The 21481-nt window shown below is 38.8% G+C and overlaps 1 protein-coding gene across 1 annotated transcript; it reads left to right on the forward strand.

The window, feature by feature from the left end:
- The first annotated feature begins 8404 nt into the window (after window positions 1-8404).
- Window positions 8405-9746, forward strand: LOC108676078 (beta-1,3-galactosyltransferase 5-like). Its single transcript, XM_047884285.1, has 2 exons — window positions 8405-8429; window positions 9172-9746. Exons 1-2 carry the CDS (start codon window positions 8405-8407, stop codon window positions 9744-9746), a joined length of 600 nt encoding a protein of 199 aa, XP_047740241.1.
- Window positions 9747-21481: the final 11735 nt, after the last annotated feature.

The following is a 21481-nucleotide window of genomic DNA, read 5'->3' on the forward strand; positions in this document are numbered from 1 at the left end:
TGAACGATCTGTCCCGCTCTCTTCGTATTAAGTAAGATCCCATATAGATCAGTGCCAAGGAATTCAGGTTCGATTAATGATAAGATGAAATGAAACCCTCAAAACTAAACTGACAATTACCGAGTTTGCCTGCTCGTAGGCCATATATAAGGCTGGATGTGACGACGAGGGGCAGCTCTTGGAAACGCACGGCCTAGGAAGAAGTCATATGACGGTCTGTGAGACTGTGGCTAGTGATTGCGGTAGTGGTAGTTACTGACAACCAGCCTCGTAGGGACGAGAAGTAAGATTTGTTCTTGCTAGGACGAAGCAAAGCTTTTCCAGAGCGACGGACAATAGCAAGTGAAACCTGCCAAGAGATCTGACAAGCCGATACCGATCCGAGATATGCGAGGCCTGCCAGGAGATCCGACAAGCGACCCCACCACGATATAAGGAAGATCTGCCAAGAGATCCGACAAATTGACTTAACTACGAGATGAGGGAGACCTGCCAAGATATCCAACAAGCTGAGATCGATATGACCTGCCAAGAGAGCCAATGATCTGACCTCACTACGAGACAAGTAAGGCCTGCTAAAATATCCGACAAACTGACCTAACTACGAGAAAAGGGAGACCTGCTAAGAAATACAAGCCGACCTCGCTACGAGATAAGCAGTCACCGAGCCAATGATCGACCGGCCGACGACATCGAGCGATACAAGTCGCAATAAGCTGGTAACAATACAGCAAGAAGGTCTCGGAGCAAGGAGAAGCCAAGCCCTGTTTCCACCGCCGCGCGTACACGTGGGAGTAACGTTGTTGCCTTCTCCGGAGACAGCCTTCTCACGCCGTAGCTCACTGGACGGGCTCCGTTGTTAGGGTAAGCCCATATGGGCATCAGAGGCGAATAATATTGTGTCGGTGCTTGACACACAATTCAGTTGTCTGTAAAACGTTCCATGGGTTTGCAGGCTCCTTCTAATGTTAACCGTCAAAAATAAAACGAGAACATTTTTACGTGCCAAATAAATCAGCTCGAGCCAATTATAAACTTGGCGTGAAAGCGTCAAAGTCCCGATTTATCAATATGATGTACTATTTAAGTACCATAATCATAATGTGGAAGGAAGACCTGCTCTTTTAATTAATAAAAGCTGCAGAGTCTTGATATTTATGCGCGTGCATACGCGTAAATTGCTAGCTTTTCAAGCTGCTTATAAGCTTGATCTTCAAACACAGGACGAGTGAGCCTAAGAAAAAAATATTGTGAAGGCCAGCAAATTTTCCGAACGACAGTTCAAATAAATTACGAGAAGCTTTTTTGTGAGTCAAAAGTTTTCATATATGCCAAGACGATTAAAAATAAAAAATTTTTGGTAAATTTTGTTTTTTATATTTGAAATCAAGACACAGGAGAACACGAATAATATTCTGTTCCCGATTGCAACATTTTACAACGAACAGAAACGGAGAGGTAACATGAATATCGGTCCCATCAGATTTCTTCAATGCATGTAGAGTTAAAATGAAGCATACTGTAATCACGGTTTCTATGTCTGTCATAAGATGGAATAGCTAATTACAAGTAAGCAGCCATCCGTCATATATGTACGATACACATGCATTCTTGGATTTGGAGCGTACCGTGTGTTCTCTCGGGTTTTGGAAACATTATGACGAAAAAAGGTAACCAAGTTAGCGGTAATGGAATATGTTACCGATATACATTATATTATTGTTATCATGATTTTCACTCAATTATAATCACTCATAAGCAGAACACCACTGGTCAGGTTGAACGAAGTCTCCTATATGCTACACGCGTAGCTGCTCCGGTACTTGAGGTCAACTCGGAATTCTGAACCAGTCTTTCCCAGGCTGTGTCTTCCACTGCATGATGAATACTAAATAATTTAATGGATATAAGGAACTAATTCGACAATCTCGGCGATATATACATGAACTTGATGTTAAAGTGTATATAACACAGTGTTAAAACAGCGAACTTGATGTTAAATCGTATTATAGCTTTAAGTTAGAAATCATAGCTCAATCTGGTCCTGGAAAGGCGATTTAGAGGGAAACTTTTCCTCGCGGAAATAAATATGTGAACGATTTCATTTCTAATTACTGAGCTTATAAGTGAGTTAAAGGATTACATTTACGGCCTCGATAGATTCCAGAACTTATATTTCTAAATGTCCAGAGCTTCAAAGCATTTGGGTTTCGAAAACGTGGTAGGTAGTTTCGGTCAAGAATACTGATGTAAATATTTTGTACATTTAGAGATGGTGAGCGGAAAACGCAGAATAACATTGATTAAAACATCACTTCCACTGCGACTTCTACGCTAATATTTTCAGTACAATCAATTAATGCCCTAAGCAACGCTGATTAGAACGATTGGTGAAATGTCAGCTTGGGTGACGTTTACGTTACTCAAGTTACCGCTGTCATTGCAGAGAATATTGATAGTTATACGGTCACTACACCCTCGTGAGGTGGCAGCACACTAGTAAAAAGGATAAATATACACTATTCAAGTCGTAGGAATATCAATCACTTTATAACAAACCAGGATAATTGTACCTGTTGCTCACAAAGTCTGTTCGTACTTATCGTACAAACAAACGAGAGCTTCTGTTGTACAGCAACATCAATTTTTCATATGCGGTATACATAAGCCTGAGTTTCCTAAATCTTATTNTAGATGTGTATAAGAGACAGGTGTGGTCTCCTCAACACGAATATCAGCAACCAGTTCTTCATTGCTGGTGAAGAATAGATCCAGGATATTATGTTCTCTTGTTGGCACCAGAACCTGTTGGCTTAGCAAGTGCTCCCTAGCGAATCGAAGTAGTTGTGTTGCCTGGTTTCTGGTTTTATTTCTGCGCCGTTCTACACAGTCCAAGTTTGGCCACCGTATGTGTGGTAGGTTAAAATCTCCCGCAACCACAATATTTGGAGAAGGTTCCCCTAAGTTGGCTACCTCTGTTTCTATTTTATCGAGAGTTTCATTGAATTTTTCAGGCGGGCAGTCAGGTGGTCGGTATACGATAGCTATGCACAGATGGAGATGGAGAATGTATAGTATAACATGTTCCACATATCCATTGGAGCCTAAAAGCAGGGGAACTGTTTTTGCCGCGAGGAAGTTTCTGAGGTAGACTATAACGCCTCTTTTTCTTCTCCCTTCTTTTCGATCTGCTCGGTAATGTTAAAAGCCTTTCATCTCGATTTCTCTATCTTGAATATCTTCTCTTAGGTGTGACTCGGTTAAGGAAAGCATGATTATTCCTTCTGTCTCAGCAATTTCTTTAAGTACGCCGATCTTGTGGCGTTTTCTTCTTGGGAAGAGTCCCTCTATGTTAGCTATCATTATGCTAGACTCTTCCCTTCCTTGCGTCCTTAGTTGCTGTGACACTGCACTGTTGCGTGCTTGCATTTAACACAGCCTGGAGTCTTCGCGACTTTTGAAAATAAGCGCCCGACATAACAGCGCCTTTACGTCACAGCCACTGCTTCATCGCGCTCTACTTCACAGGCAGTAGCGCAAACCGCCGTCCCTATAACGCCATGCCCCGGCTCTCCCCCTTCGCAGCCAGCAGAAGGCTTTTCTCGTTGCCCGATCAGTAATGCGCCTGGCGCGATTGAGGGACCTAACCTAACCTGTGGAGTAGGACCTGTTGATAATTGACTATTTGATTCAGTAGGCTGTGGAGTGAGGTAGGTGTTGCTTAAACTTGGTGTGGGGAGATGACTCAGTTACCTGTTCGGCAGGAGCGGCTCACTTTCTGTGTGCCTACAGCCAGCGAAGCGGACGCTAAACTTATACTCTCCACTTTTGATTCGGCAGGAGCGGCTCACTTTCTGTGTGCCTACAGCCAGCGAAGCGGACGCTAAACTTATACTCTCCACTTTTGATATGCTGCTGCTGTATAATCACGTACAGGGGGGTTTGAGGTTAAAGTTTTCACTCGAGCCATTTTTCGCAGGAGCTCACACGATAGAATCTCATGAAAATTGGCACAGACACGTACGCATATTTTTTCTAGCAAACCATCTTGTCGGGTTTCCGAAATTCTCACTCCTTCCCCCCAAAAATCCCCAAAAAAGGGGAAAATTTGGTCAAAAAATGACCTAAAATGAGATTGCGGAAACGATCATAGCTCATAAAGTTGCGAACTCAGAGCAATGCGCTTGATTTTAAACGAAAGGTAAAGGATTGGAGTGTGTTTGGGATTTCAAACGATTTTTTGTCGGGTCAAAACTTCATCCCTAAATTGGGGGTCAAATTTGACTCTGAAAAAATTGTTTTCGGCCACTTTTCGGTGGTTTTTAAACTCTCGCGGCCAAACCGTAAACATTTTTGCCATAGTAAATGAAAGAAAAAGATGCGCCTTGTTGAGACAAACACACTGGTGAAAACGGATTTCGGAAAAGTTCAAAACTCACAAAGTTGTGAGCGAAACTTTGATCAACTTTGATAAACTTTTTACCAACTTTTTCACTTTTTTCTTCATAACTCTACGGAAAATTTTTGTGTATTTTTTCAACAACCCTAACAAAAAAGAACAAGTCTTTGCCTTTAATTTGGACCCTGTTTCATGATCCTAGCTTCTATAGAGATCGAGATATGATTTTTCAAAGTAGACAATAATTGACAAAATTTTCGTCCAAATCGCCTTATTCCGGGCGCTGCTCTGAACGTGTTCTACGAGTTTACTTTTAAGACTATTGTGCAAGCTGCGTAATTTTAGGAAGCTTTCTGAAAGTTGGTATCGACAGAGGATAAAATTGCGCTAATTACTGCCTATTTAACTCATTTTCAAAAAAAGTATTTCTATATTAGAAATTTAACGATCAAAAATAAACCGAGATTCGGTTCTGCTCACTTCTAAAATACTCTATTAGGCACTTATTTTTTTAAGTTAGACACTCCATTCATATATGGTTATTCACTTCAGCTCTTTAGCATTAATATTACGAAAAAAACTTCTCATATGTACCGTTAAAAATCGTTTAAATGAAGCAATACAATTGCTCCCTACCATTTATCTGTAGTCCTTGGGCCCAAACGAGAAGGCCCCTCATCTCAAATGTTTTGATTTTTAAAGGTCTTATAACTCGGTATAGACCAAGATTGAAGAAAATTTACGCAAATAATCATTAGAAGAAAACTAAAATACTCTCTGGGCGGCCCCGGGGGGCCGCCCGGCCCCCCTTTTTGCAAATATTTGTAAGATTAAAGAGTTCCGTGACAATTCCTCCTTAGCCCGTATCTTAGAGAATTCTTGATTTATTTACATTGCGGAAGAAACAACTGTCGATTCAAGTGGCGGATGAGCATGTTTCGGGGCAGATTATCACAAATTTTCCCTATATATTAATTTAAGGAAGTTATTAAAGCCTGGAAACGTACTTTCATCACTATTTTTTACTTCTGAAGCTTCTCCGGTTCTACATTTCGACAGTCCACCTCAAACGACGCTCCGTTTTCTTCGCGACAGTGAATTGAATCATGGATAAACTATACTAGTTCAACCGTGTTGCTAAGTCAAAAGTCAAAAGTTTACATAATATAATGTCGAATAATATTCATTCTCCCGATAAAACCCTCAATCTTAGTATGAGAAGGTATTTTTCAAGAAAATATTTTTTAAATTTCAATGTTAACTGAAAACTGCAATTAATAATTAATTCATTTAGTATGGGTTATTCCTAAATGAAAATTGACATTCCAGACACAAACACAAACTATATTTTACCCATTTTTCTTTCATTTTTGTTTAAATTAGGAGTTATTGCGCCCTACTTTACAGTTTGGCCTTGATAATCTCACCATGATATACTGAAATTGAGAAATTACAATCTTGTGAATCGAGTGTATCTCAGAAATAGCGTGAGATCTAATTAAATACATTTTCTTTAAATAATGTTCAATCATAAAATGTCCATTAATACTTTTCTGAATCTAAATTGAAGTTTATACTTTATTAATAAATTTATATATTTATACTAAATTGAAGTCCACCACTGCGTCCAATACAGATTTTTCGTAGGGGATTATTCTTAACTGCGATTTTTTGCTTTTTTAAGGTCTTTTAACTCGGTAGCGTACATCATTGAAGGAAATTCAAACAAATTACAAATAAAATAAAACAAAAATTCCCTTTTTATGGCCCCGAGTGTTGAGCTCAGGGCCCTGGCGTTCCCTCGATTTCTGCCGTCAAACAAGATTTCAAGTAGAATTTCGCTCAAGCCGTATTGCGACGTATGATGACCATCGGTGTCATGGAGTAGGCAGCGCTCGCAAATGCGACTAGTAAGTTGAGAAACTGGTACCACAAGAAGCTTTGAAGCTGTGTTTTTTGCAACCATCGACTGAGTACTTAAACTTTTTGCACTGTTACTTTGATAGAGGAAAACTGACACCCAGGTTATTGATGTTTGGAGTATTTAGGCCAGAGTTCGCATTTCCAGCACGTTCAGTGAGTGTTGGAAATGCGAACTCTGGCCACAATCATGCACGGAATCGGAATAGAATAGGTAGGAAATTAAACATGTCGTAAAGTATACGTCATTTGCTGAGGTTAGGTTCAAGCCAGGAACAAGTTCCTATGGCGACAATCACATAGGGTGGTTAGGTTGCGGTTGATTAGGGTAAGGCAAAGTTAGTTCAGGCTAGGTTAGGTTAGGTTAGGATAGGTTAAGTTAGGTTAGTTCTTGTTGGGTCAGGTAAGGTTAGGCAAGGTAAGGTTAGGAGAAGTAGGGTTAGGTGAGGTAGGATTAGGTTAGGACAGGTTAGGTTAGGATATGTCAGTCTGTGTTCAGTTCGGTTCGGTTAGGTTAGGTTAGGGTTTTTTGGCTAGGTAAAACTAATGTAAGATTGAGATTAAACACTAGTGATACACACAGGAAAAGGCCACAATTGGGGGATTGTTGTGTGTCGTAGGAAATGTGTGGCAAGAAGATGAAGAGAGAAAAATAAAAAAAAGTAAAAAAAAGTTTAGCGGCTGATCTGGTTTATGAGCTAAATTTGTGGTGTAGGGCTGCGCTCCTCAATGCATCCACTGGCTCCCTTTCGTCCAGCAGGCGAGTCCAATCATTCAACGTAGATAATAAGTTAGTGGTGCAGGATCTACCAGCAAGGAAACCATGTTGACAATCGGATATGAGATGGTGAGCAGTCGAGCAGTCCTATCCCTCACAACAGATTCCATTAGCTTACAAACAACACTTGTCAGACTGACAGGGCGATAGTTAACGGGGCTGCTTTTGTCACCTTTTTGAACAATGGTGTTACTTGAGCTTCTTTCCAGTCGGACGGCAAAGTTCGTTCGTTCAAGGTTTTTTGAAAGAATACTGTCAATGGGCCGGCCAGAACGGACAAACCGCCGTCCCTATAACGCCATGCCCCGGCTCTCCCCCTTCGCAGACATAAGGCTTTCTTCAATTGCTGAGCAGTTGTGCGCCAGGTTAGGTTAGGTTAGGTCCCTCCATCGCGCCAGGCGCATTTCTGATCGGGCAACGAGAAAAGCCTTCTGCTGGCTGCGAAGGGGGAGAGCCCGGGCATGGCGTTATAGGGACGGCGGTTTGCGCTTCTGCCTGTGTAGAGCGCGTTGAATTAGTGGCTGTGACGTAAAGGCGCTGTTATGTCGGGCGCTTATTTTCAAAAGTCACGAAGACTCCAGGCTGTGTTTAATACAAGCACGCAACAGTTTGGCTAATTGCCCACGGCTGTTGCTTCGGCGGCTTGATTTTATCTGGCTGATTGATTCATTTCCAGGAAAGGAAATGGCACCTTTGGCTTTAGGCACTTAATCACACAGGCTAATATGCCCTCTAGCGTGATTACGAGCGGAGAGGAATAGATATTGAATTGTGGGCAAGGGCTATGCAGGGGTCTATACTGCGTCCCGTAAACATTAGGTCTGAACCCTTGGGAGTTGTTCGCCTAGTTAGTCAAATTAGAAAACGGAAACTGTAGGTTGTTGGGAGGATAGCCGGAGAGTCAGTTGGAAGAGACACGTGGCCCCAAATACAGAGATTCCTATAGCATCCTGATACGCTATCCTTTTACGTGTCCAGTGTTCCGAACGATTTAATCAACAAGCTTTAATCCAAGATGAACTTACGTTACATCACTTTGTACACGGCTGTATAAACCTTGTTAACTTGCTTTCTGAATAAAATTATGAACTGAAACGCTTACAAGAGCCTTTTATAAATCCACTGTTATCGAATCAATAGTCAAACAACGCAATCAGTTAACGAACGATCACAATAGGCCTATATGCAGTGCCCCAGCTGATGCGGCAGCTGAGAGGCCCGACAGAGTCTCTCACAGACTTCACGAACAATGATGCTGGGTGATTTGTATTCCTTGGAGATAAACCATCTGTACAGTCTACTTGTGGATGGCTAAAGTCACCTACGATCAATGTATGCGACCTAATGGAAGTCATGCTCGGCGAGAGGATGTTTATTACTTTATCATTATCAAAAGAACTGTTTGGTGATCTATACGCGATCCCTATATGGAGAGGCATTCATTTAGAGAAAGTTCGTACCACACAATTTTTAAGGACCACCAGGTTGTCCTGCACTTTTAGATCTATTAAAAAGAAATTGACTGCCTCTAAGATATCATATTATGAAATCATTAATATCATCTCCCAAAATTAAGAACCTACCTTTTTTCAAAATAGTACAGTTAATAGATCAAATGCTCAACTACCTTTGTGGCATTTCCTGACTTTTTTTTATCTTATTGCAGGGTTCAGGATTTCAAGAGGTTTGTGAAGACCTGAACGTCATGAAAAGGTGCAAGGAACTATTTCAATCTCTCGTTGTTGCCCTTCGAAGCCGATGGCGCTCCTTGGCGCGCTGTGCGGTGGCTGTTGTCTCTCTCCTGCTACTGCTGCTACTGGGGATGCTCACACAAGACAGTGGTTACTTAAGCAGTCTTGTTGATGAAAGATTTTTGCATCAAGGAAACAATGGGAATAGCAACATCCTCATCGATCTAACCAATTTTGAGTACCTTCAAAATCCAAGAATTTGTGATGGCTCAGCAGAAGATGTGTTGGCACTTGTTTTGGTTCACTCACATCCTAGTCACATCAATCACAGGAATAGGCTTCGAGAACAAATGCCTCGGGAAATTTTGGCGGAAATTGGCGAGCTTTCCTTTTGGGTGATCCAAATGTAAGCCAAGAACAATACCTGCGGGTTAATCAAAGCAAAATTGATGCGGAAAACAACAAGTTTAATGATATTGTCCAAGGCAATTTCCAGGATCACTATCGAAATCTCACATACAAGCATATCATGGGTCTGACTTGGGCTACGCACTTCTGCTCTCGTGCGGTGTTCGTAATCAAGATGGATGATGACATTACAGTGAATTTTTTTCACGTACGACAACTTTTGCAAACCAGGTACACTAACATCAAAAATGTTCTACTAGGACTAGTTGTAATTAAGGCGAAGCCTTTTAGATTAAACAACAAATGGCAGGTAACGCAAGAGGAATATGTCGGTGATGAATACCCTACATATTTAAGCGGATGGTTCTACATTGCACCAATGGAAACTGCGAGGAAACTGGTAGGAAACGCTCACAGATTTCGATATTTTTGGATTGATGACGTCTTCGTAACTGGGATAATAGCGCAAGACCTGCAAATAGAACGGCGAAACATTGACACCAAGATTGAAACATGGTCTTCATGGGAAAAGCCCCCACGAGATAATTAGTTTTCTTATAGGTATTATTGCAATGCTATTGGGATTGTATCGAAAAACTTTACGATTTATTCAGTTGGAGTTTAATGGACAAGTACAAAGATCCCAATGAAAATTGGAAAGTAAGTAACGGCTTAGCAGGAACGGCCACTGAAAAATAATAATGTCCATTTTGAAGACGACCAGAGCTCGTGCGAACTGCTAGAAGAACAGTTTGAAGAAGTATTTAGGAACCCGCGTTACTCAAAACTGGAGAAAGAAATTATATTCCTTCAGGAATCACCATAGGGGCGGGTGTTGGCGAAAACTATAATTAATCAAGGATTACCAAAAATTAAGAAAGAATATTTACGCAATCTGATGATTCGATAATTTCAGGCATCAAAATATGTTTTCAAAACGTTGATGAATGCTAGAAAATTTTGCAAAAACATTAAAAAAAGTAATTTACAGTTCCGAACACCGGAGCAACAGAGGTGTATTTAAGAATATCAACTTGTTCGGCTTCTGGGCCAGATGGAGTTCCTGCGCAGTGTTGCTGAAAAAATGTGTCGTTACACTGAAAGCCGAACTGACTATGCTGTGGATAACATCGTTGAGAGAAGAAACTTCCCTAGTTGCCCAAAATTGAAACCAGTAACTTCAAGCTACAAAAAGGGTATGAAAAACAAACGTTAAAATTACAGGCTGGAGACATCAATATTACATGTTATCAAAGTGTTTTAGGAAATCGTTGCTAGATGGTAGATACAAACATGGGAGGAAGATGAATTTTTCACAGAAAGCAACAAGGTTTTAGGCAAAATCGTTCCTGCCTGTCCATGTATAGCATCACCACCAAATTCTGGCCATGCAGGAAGTGGGGGCCAGCGTGGACGTAGGGCATTTAGACTTTTCTAAATTGTTTGACAAAGTTGACCAAGGGGTGCTTGCCAGATAACTAAGACTACACTGGGGGTTGGAGTAGAGTTATTGGCGTAGATCCACAATTTCCTAATTGTTAGACTACAAGCTGTCGTTGTTGGAGCTCGAGATCAAGCTAGGCGACGGTAAAATGCAGAGTACCACAGGGAATGGTTCTCTGCCCCTATCCTATTCCTTATATTCACATCGTTGACATAAATGTAGAAGTGAGCCACGCCTCAACATTAGCATTCCCGGACGACATCAGGATGCTGATGACTATTGAGGACAGTAAAGACTGCGAGTGGTTGCAAGAAGCCCTGTCTACAATAAGCGATTGAGCCCAAATGAATAACATGCAATTTTACGGAACCAAATTTTAAATTCTCAGATACAGAAGTACCGTCAGCGGGGGAAAATTGGCCTTTTAATTGTAAAATTGTCCCACAGTTAAGAAAGGATTTGTTGTGTTGTAATGCGATCCTGTGATGAGTTATCGACCTGTCATCAAAGTTTCACCGGTTTCTCACTAGAACGCTCTTAATGCCTCGTAGCACATCAGCTATGGTGCTGACTCCAGTCTGCTTAAGACAGTTAGCGCAATTGTATTTATTTCATCGGGACTTAGTGCTTAATTGTCTGCATTTGATCATGGCCTAGTGCTTATTTGTTTTTATTTAATCGGAGCTTAGTGCTCAATTGTCTGTATATGATTGTGAATTGGTGCTTGTCTGCATTTGATCGTGACTTAGTGCTTAGCTGTCTTTATTTAATCAGAGCTTATAGTGCTTAATTGCCTGCATGTGATTGTGAGTTAGTGTTTGATTGCCTTATTTGATTCTGATTTTGCGCTTAATTGTCTTTATATGATTGTGACTTAGTGCTTAATTGTCTTTATTTAATCGTCACTCTGTGCTTAATTGTCTTTATTTAATCGTGACTTAGTGCTTAATTGTCTTTATTTGATCGTCTCTTAGTGCTTAATTGTCTTTGTTTTATCGTGGCTTAGTGCTTAATTGTCCATATTTAATCATGGCTTAGTGCTTAATTGTCTATATTCAATCATGGCTTAGTGCTTAATTGTCTTTATTTTAACGTTGCTTAGTGCTTAGTTGTCTGCATTTGATCGCGCGTCGAAGAAGAAAAACCAAAATAAGATGCAACTCTACTTCTGGTGAAGATGAAGTTGAGATAGTTTGAGAGTTTGAGTTTGATGGGAAGGAATACTGCAGGAATAAGTAGGCACATTTCACACGCCAAATGATGATGAAACAAAAGTTGAGTTGAAACCTCAATGAAGACTTTGCTGTTGATAACTTTGGGGTTGTTAAATATAATGAACGGAAATACTCTGGCCAAATTATCGGTTTAACTGAAGAAGGATATCAGTTGAATACATGGAAAATAAACTCAAGTTTTGGCGCTGGCCAGAGAAACAAGATTACTTGCACGACTCGCGACTGGGCGGACGTTCTTCTGAAGATAAATCCTCCAAAAATACCCTCAAAGGGGAACCAGTTCTATGTACCAGAACTTAGCAACCATGTGTGATGTAAAATTCTGTTTTCAACATTTTAAATACAATGTTTCTCACTAAAATGACACTTGTTTCATTCATCACATCACATCATTAACATTTTATGTAAATTTTTGCAATAAAAGGGAAACAGCAAACAAAAATAGTCTATCTAGTCGTGATTTTATCTGGTCTAAAGTATGGTGGCAAAGTTTCCTTAGCCAAAGAAAATAAAGCAACTCGTGATTATACTACAAAGTGAATGTGAGGTCTCATTGTGGATTTAATTTATTGATGAGAAAGTTTATTTACTGACTAAGATTCATTGAAAATGAACGAGCTGTCCTGCTCTCTTCGTCTTAAGTAAGACCACAGACTGATCAGTGTCTGGGAATCCAGGTTCTATTAACGATTAGATGTAGGGAAATATCGAGAACTGACAACTACCGAGGTTGACTGCTCGTAGGCCATATATAAGGAGGCTAGAGGTGGCGACGATGGGTGGTTTCTAGAAACGCACGGTCTAGGAAGATGTCATATGTCGATCTGTGAGACTGTGGCTAGTGATTGAGGTAGTGGTAGTTACTGACAACCTGCCTCGTAGGGACAAAAAATAAGATTTCTTCCTGCTAGGACGAAGCAAGGCTGTTCCAGAGCGACGGACAATAGCAAGTGAAACCTGCCAAGAGATCTGACAAGCCGATACCGATCCGAGATATGAGAGACCTGCCACGAGATCCAATAATCTGACCTCACTACGAGACAAGTGAGACCTGTCAAGATATCCGACAAACTGACCTAACTACGAGAAAAGGAAGACCTGCTAAGAAATACGACAAGCCGACCTCGCTACGAGATGAGGGAGACCTGCCAAGAGATCCAATAATCTGGCCGCACTACGAGACAAGGGAGACCTGCCAAGAGATCCGACAAACTACTTAACTACGAGAAAAGGGAGGGAGACCTGCTAAGAAATACAAGCCGACCTCGCTACGAGATAAGCAGCCACCGAGCCAATGATCGACCGGCCGACGACATCGAGTGATACAAGTTACAGTAAACTGGTAACAATACAGTAAGAAGGTCTCGGAGCAAAGAGAAGCCAAGCCCTGTTTCCACCGCCGCGCGTACACGTGGGAGTAACGTTGTTGCCTTCTCTGCATGGGGACAGCCTTCTCACGCCTTAGCTCACTGGACGGGGTCCGTTGTTAGGGAAAGTGTGGGCATCAGGGGTGAATAATGTTGTGTCGGTGCTCAACACAAAAATCAGTTGTCTGTAAAACGTTAAATGGTTTTTCATGCCCCCTCTAATGTTGACCGTCAAAAAAGAAAGGAGAACTTTTTACGTGTCACATATGTAGATCAGCTTGAGCCAATCATGAACTTGACGTGAAAGTGTCAAAGTCTCGAGGTATCATGTGTTGTATGTACTCTTAAACTAATCATAATATGGAAGGAATATACTCCTCTTCTAATCAATAAAATCTGCTAATTATTGATATTTATGCGCGTGTATACGCGTAAATTGCTGGCCTTTCGAGCTGAATGTAAGCTCAATCTTCAAGCATATGACAAGTGAGCCTCAGAAAAAAATATTGTGATGGCCAGCAAATTTTCCGCACAACAGTTCAAATAACTTATGAAAAACGTTCTTGTGAGTAAATGGTTTTCATACATATGAACGCGATTAAAAATAAAAAAATTCTTGGTTAATTTAGTTTATTATATTTGAAAGCAAGACACAGGAGAACACGAATAAAATTCTGTTCCCGATTGCAACATTTTACAACGAACAGAAACGGACAGGTAACACGAATATCGGTCCCATCAGGATTCTTTAATGTATTTAAAGTTAAAATGAAGCATACTGTCATCACGGTGTCTATGTCTGTCATAAGATAGCGTAGTTAATTCCAAGCAAGTATCCATCCTTCATATACTGTATGTACGAGTCACATTCAGTCGTGAATTCGATCATACCGCGAGTCTCTCGTGTTTTGGAAACACAATAACGAAAAAAGGTAACCAAGCTATCGGTAATGGAATATGTTAGAGGTAGATATTATATTATTTTTATCGTGTTTTTACTCGATTATAATCGCTCATAAAAAGAACACCACTGGTAAGGTTGGACGAAGTCCCGAATGCTGTTCCTTCTTACCTGTACATCATGAATACTGCGTTAGAAGGAGAGTAAGGGTTAGAAAATTATCAACATTATATGAAAAATCTGAAGCTCATTGGTACAGTCCTCTTGCGCCAAAAACTCTGTTATCGCCATATTCTCGAAATAATGTGATAGCTATACGTTGTACCCAACGTTTATTTTTGTAGCTACACGTGTAGCTGCTCCGGTACTTGAGGTAAGCTGCGAATTCTGAACCAGTCTTTCCCAGGCTGTCTTTCACTGCATGATGAATACTAAATAATGGAATGGATATTAAGAACTTATTCGACAAGCTCGGCGATATATACATGCATTATAATCAGTACCAAGCTAAAAATTTATTGAGATCTAATTTGCAATGGAAGAAGGAAAATACACACCTTCGCTTGACAGCAGAAATTCATTATCTAATTTTTATTCCCATATATGACACTTTTAATAGATGTTATCTGACTCAACACTGGGTTTGTGTTCCACCGCTTCTTACATGCAAAGTCCCAAACAACCTTTGTATTTCCTGTTTCCCTCGCTACTTTGCGTTTCTGTTGTACAAAATTCTTGATGTAACGTCTCTAAAGCCAATGTACAGACGTCAGCTCATATTAGCAGGAATTAAGACAGGAAAGCGAATGAAAATTATTGCTTTGGAAGTTTGGAGGTTTTGGAAAAGCGTGTTTATCGTAGAAACTTAGAGGAGCTACTGGTAGGTAGGATAATAAAAAGTTGAAGAAAGGATAACAAAGGTTCACTCGGTTTAGAAGCGTAAAAAGATGGACAGAATCGATCAGGTAAAATCAGCGCAAGTATAAGGAGGTTATGGAATATAGGATGTTCTGAGGAAACTGTAAATATAGTGCGCGAAAGAGACCTGCAAAAAAGCCTGGCATTATTACATAAATTCCTCCTATAAGTTAATATACAGAATTTAAGCGAAACAGAATTTTTACTCAGACATATTCGTCACCTTTTTGATTAAGGTTCACAAGCAACAAAGCTGATTTTCAAAGGATTTGAGATTTAATCCACTATAATTCAATCTACCGACAATTCCTCTCATAAAACCATTACAAATAGTTTCACTGATAACTTCACACTAGCCAATGTATATCAGCTGAGATTAAATACTTTAACTTCATTTGGTTTCACTAAACAGAATCACATCTCAGTCACATAACTAGCCCCTAAGGCTTAATTTAGTCGTCATAAAATTTCTAAGCAAGACCTAATAATTAATAAAAAATAAGATCGTTTGAATTTCAAGTGCAAATGAATATACTTCTACAATACATATGTACGTGAATATTTTTTTAATTTTTAACACTCATCCAATGAAATATATTTCTTGCTAGAACACAGAAGAAATAACTTGCCACCCTTTGTGTTAGCGCCCTAGAAAACGAATCGCGTCTCTTAAGATCATGCAAGAGGGTTTATTTGGAATTAGCGCTGCATGTGCACCAGAATTATCGTGAATTACAGAATACTAATATTTGTTATTACCAGATCTTAAAACTATTACAAAATTATCAGATATTTTAGATATCAAGACGGACCATGATCAATTGGATTACAATGTTGATTACATTTACTTTTATTTTAGTTAATTTGACGTAGACAATCATACAGGGTTTCAGAGGTGAATTGTACATAATTAAGACATAAAGATGTATCAAAATACTGTAAAAGATGTAATATGTATAAAAAATTTAATATTACTCTTGAATCACTACAGAAGTAGTGCAGTTCATTAATCAGGAAAATATTTTGGGAATTTTTTCTTGAATACTTTGAATGGTACGCTTTTTTTTATTAAGCTTCTGTGATTCAAATTTTGTTTCCAATCAAATTGTTGTCGGCGAAATTTTACATTAATTCTAAAAAACAAAATTATGCTGCGAGCTGCTTACTGACGGCAGGCGCGATCTGCGGCTCATTGGCAGCCAAAAAGATGTACAAAATCTGGTGGAATTCGTGTTTCACTCTTTTCAGTGCCGTGGGATTTGAGGTTTCTCGTTTCCTTTGAAAAATTATAGTTACCAAAAACTAGGATTGGTAGAATCTTGCACGATAACAGAAAGATGGCGTAGGCGTTCCATTCACAAATTGGTGGTGCATGGCTACGTTTTCCTTTGTTTATATCAAGGCACACTAGAATTTTCAGAAACTGAACTTTTCGCTATATCATCGAGTTCCAATTATATTGATGTACACATTCGGAGCACGACAGTGGAGCATGTAGGAGACCATTACTGCCGTGCTTTGAATGAACCACCATGATCCTTTCCCACAAGAACGTAGCCTCGAACACTTCCGGACTACACATTATCAGCCACAAGCAACCTGACAGATCACATCCATTGCAGTAAACCAAATCAGCCTACAGTAAAACAGCCTACAATAGTTTGATCCAGAATCGTCTTCAAGTGCGAGAAAAAATTTTGAACCACTTGGACACCGCGCGCCGGAGCCTTGCAGTAAATTTGCGGAACGCCACCAACCCGTCCGTAACAATCATTTGCATCGAATCAGCCTACGGTCAATCGGCGGCTCGTCCATGGACGATAGATTTTGGAACAGAAGTATGCTATCTGAAACCTAACCTTCCAGCTATTTGTTACGTAATTTAACGAATCATCAGCATGGTCGTGGGCGGTGCCCTAAACAAACTACTACTTGAACGCAAAATGCAGCATTGTTCTGGCTAAACTTTTTCAACCACGTTAGGAAAAATCTAAAGCACATGAAATGATTAATTTTGTGATATTTTCAATTATTTCGTTAGAAGCAATTTTTATTTTAAAACATGACGAATAATTTGAACATTGATTGCAGGTGATCTCGTTGTATGGAGCTAAATAGAAAGCGTGTCCTGATCGAACAATGCACCGAGCGCTTCCTGAAGCGACTATATATATAACTCTGGGAAATAATTAAGACTCTTCAAGCCACTGTTTTGTCCGAGAGACGATTTAATTCGCCGTCAAGACGAGATCAGTATTATTTATCGTTGCGTCAATTCCTCGCTCGTTATCATAAGGCTTCTGAAAAATAAAAAAAAATCAGTTATAGTTTTAAGTTTCCTGGCACGAATACTTTCGAAATATTGTCCTGAATAAAAAGATTGAGAAAAAAATATTCTGCCGATTTTTATTTAATTCTGAGTATTCATTTTACAATTTTGTGACAAATTACTATTACTATCTTGCTCATTTCTGTTAGCAAACGCGAAGGATCGTACTAGTCAAATTCATAATATTAAAATTTTCCATATTATGAATAAAAATACTATTGTATTTTTATTCATAATATACGTATTTTAAATCGGATTTAACTTCGTGAAAATACCGCTTTTAAAATAGCCTAAAGTTGTATAGGATGATCACGCAAAGTAAAATAAATTTGATATACTACATGGGAGCTGCCAGTGATATATCATATGTGATACAACCCGAATATATTTAGGAGATTTTCAATACAATAAAGATAACTTATTTTTAGTTTGAGTTCTGAAAACCTTACTGGATTTGGCATTAAAGTTATGCTTTTTCCCGAGACTTTCTTGACAGATATCAGGCTAGGAGTTTGGTCACCTCAAGTTTGGAACTAAATTTAAACAATTTAGCCGAGAGTTATATACATAGACGATCATGGAATGTCAACTAAACTGATATTTTCATATCGGGAAAATTTAGGCCGAAAATTTTCGTCATTGTGCCATCAATATCGTTTCCTTTAGAGTCAGGAAAATCGAAATGTTTTCCTGTTTTTTTCAAGTCAGCAGTAATTTTTTATCAATTTTAGACACCATGTACGGAATTATTATTCCCGAATGAAGTCGGCAATATAACCTTTTCATTTACTAGTAAAGTCGGGAATGAAACACCTTCATTTTTATGTAAAGTTGGGAATGAAACACTTTCATTTATCAGTGGAGTTGGATACGAAACATCCTCATTTATCAGTTAAGTTGGGGATGAAACATCATCATTTATCTGCATAGTTTGTAATGAATTATCTTCATTTATCATTAAAGTTGGGAATGAAACACTTTCACTTATCGGTAAAGTTGGGAATGAAACACTTTCATTTATCAGTCAAGTCAACGTAGTTTTCTCTATATCCAAGTCAAATCGACCGAGATTTTTCCTCCATCTGGGGTAGATTTTTTCAAGTCCAGCAACCGATGATGGATCGTCGGACTCGAGCACCGAAATGAGCTGAGAGCTTCGAACATGAGGTCGACTAACGGACCGGAAAATACAATCCGGTGCTACTGTACGGTGCGTTAAAAACTTGTTCTGTGCTTGAAGCTGAAAGATTGACGTAGAGCCTTGATGGATGCCAGGAATCTTTTTTTTTTGACGCCAAGAATTTTGAGATGCAAAATCTGCACAATATTCACAAAAATTCGCTGCAAGAATCTATGGTATAAAATTTTACGAAGGCTCCAGCTGGACAAAAGTTATATTTCATTTATCTTGATTTCACTCCTTTATGAACAATCGAAACGATAGTTTCTCGGTAGTTTCTTTTAGCTAACACAAAAATTAGTTTAACCAATGATTAATTATTTGTGCAAATGATTATTATAATCATGATTATAATCAAGATTATGTTATAATCATTCACGTGGATATATATTTTTTCATCCGCCTGAAAACCCACATATTTGGTAATTTCTATGAAATAGCATTTCAATTGTAACCTTACAAATAATATAGAAAATAATGAAAAAGCAGCAATGCAAAAAACACTGCTGGATTGACTTAAGCAAATTCTTTATATTCCAGAAAAGATTCATTGATTAACCGTTTACTAAATATATTCAGTACACGTACAATAAATGACTGTTCTTCAGTGAATAAATTTAACTGTTGATCACCCATTATCGTTTGCTCCAGAAAGCTCTCAGAAATCCTCCTATTAAAAAAAAAAAACACTGCTGGATGGACGTAAGCAAATTCTCTATATTCCAGAAAAGATTCATTGATTAACCGTGTACTAAATATATTCAGTACACGTACAATAAATGACTGTTCTTCAGTGAATAAATTTAACTGTTGATCACCCATTATCGTTTGCTCCAGAAAGCTCTCAGAAATCCTCCTATTAAAATAGAAGTTCCCATTATTTTTAGTCTAAAAACGTTTATTTGGGCCTATAGAACCCACGAGTATAGGCATCATTTAAAGAACTATGTCTCAAGAAGACGACACAATTCGAAGGTAATGCTAAATGCCACATGCTATTCGTACGAGGAGCTTCGTATCTTTAAGACATCTTTACGAATTGTTTGCCAGCTGTGCCCGTATCCTAAAGGCATCCTATAGCTGTTCCGTATCCTGAAGGCATCCTATAGCTGTTCCGTATCCTGAAGGCATCTTAAAGGCAGCGGTGTCTCGGACAATCACCGTATCTTTAAGGCTGCCAGAAGACCACTTCGGCATCTAAAGTCCCCAGTTCGTGCTCTTAAAAGCAAATCTTGAAGGATACTCTTAAAGTTTTAGAGGTCATCGCAGTAAAGCTGAGGATATTCCCAAGGATGCAACTTGTGAAATTGACAGGCGGTTTTTCAGCGGCCGTTGATAGGTTGGTAATTGGCCGCTCGCCGTCCAGGGATAAATTTCATGAAATTGTGTGCATGTTACAGTGCACATGTAACTTCTTCGAAAAAGTTGGTAATTTCGCTGCAATCGACTTTACTTGTAATTCCAGTTGTGCATACAGAAAGAAAATGTTTTTTTAGGGAATTTAATGTGAACACTAAACAGCGATGGGAAATTTGTTCAACAATGTACTCCATTTTGATCTAATTAAAATTTGTGATCTTTACAGATTCTCAAATCATTCTTCGGTTTGTTTTGTAAATTTTCCTTTTATTCTTATTTGTCTATTTATCTCTATCATGTTTTTTATTTTGATGATTTCCATATCGTCATATTTCCATATTCCATCCGTATTTTTCTATTTGATGATTCCCCAATCCCGTCACAATCCCGTTATTATTAAGAAAGTTAATATATTATCATTAAATAACGATCCCTTAACCTTTATTCTACATTGATGAAAGCACTCCCATTTTGCTTTCATTTCAAAATAAGAAAAAAGTGTTTTGCGTTGTAAGTCCGATGATGTACGCGGCTCTCACATCAGCGCCGGTCAGATCAAAGAAATTTTCTTCAGCAGGGAAGTGAGCTTGATATTTTTCAACACTTTATTGCCGACATAGTATGACAAAGTAAGATGCGATGACAAAGTAAGATGCGGAGTAAAAATAAAAAAGAATAGAACGGAAGAATAAACCCATTGAATAGCACACACAAAATATATAGCTAGTAGTAGTAAACTAATGAGATATTGAAATAAAAAATAACCAAACTTAAAAAATGCGGTAACAAATAGCTTATCCTGAATTATTCCTTACAAAGTTGTGAATAAATTTATATATATCACCAACACATATTTTGACCAAAAATAACAGGTCACAACAGTTTTACCAACAGTGAGACGCAAGGCGATTCACGACTAAAACATGTTTTAAAGAAACGAAACTCAAACGTTCACGCATAACAGGGTTTTCTCTCGATGAAAATACCGGTAAAATATAACCATAAACATTAATACAAATGAGAACAAATTTAAGAGGAAGAATAAAAGAAATAACTTTTATCTATAATACAGTATGTATTTGTGGTAACAGGCTTTAAACACACAAAGACAAACCCAAAGAACTTTGGACAAATAATAGATATATGTATAAAATGTATAGTATTAAAATTTCTAAAAATATATCAGAATATGACAAAAGCTGCCCGGGCAACTATCGCCCTGTCAGTTTGACAAGTGTCGTTTGCAAGGTAATGGAATCTATTGTGAGGGATCGAATGATAGATCATTTGACTGCTAATAATCTCCTATCAGACTGTCAACATGGCTTTATTGCCGGGAGATCCTGCACGGGTTCCAAAGGCCGGATCCCTTGTGAATCAAGTCACGAAAAGTTCAAGAATCGGCAACAGGCCATGGGCCTATTTCTTCAACGCCGACACTTCTATTCTATTCTATTCTATTAATAGAATTGACGATTTGACATACAAGGGTTGGACAAAATAATTGGAACACCTCATAAATTTAGAGAAACTTTATTTAATACGGAGTTGG

Source organism: Hyalella azteca, unplaced genomic scaffold, assembly GCF_000764305.2.
Source record: "Hyalella azteca isolate HAZT.00-mixed unplaced genomic scaffold, Hazt_2.0.2 contig15098, whole genome shotgun sequence".
Taxonomy (NCBI): Eukaryota; Metazoa; Arthropoda; class Malacostraca; order Amphipoda; family Hyalellidae; genus Hyalella; species Hyalella azteca.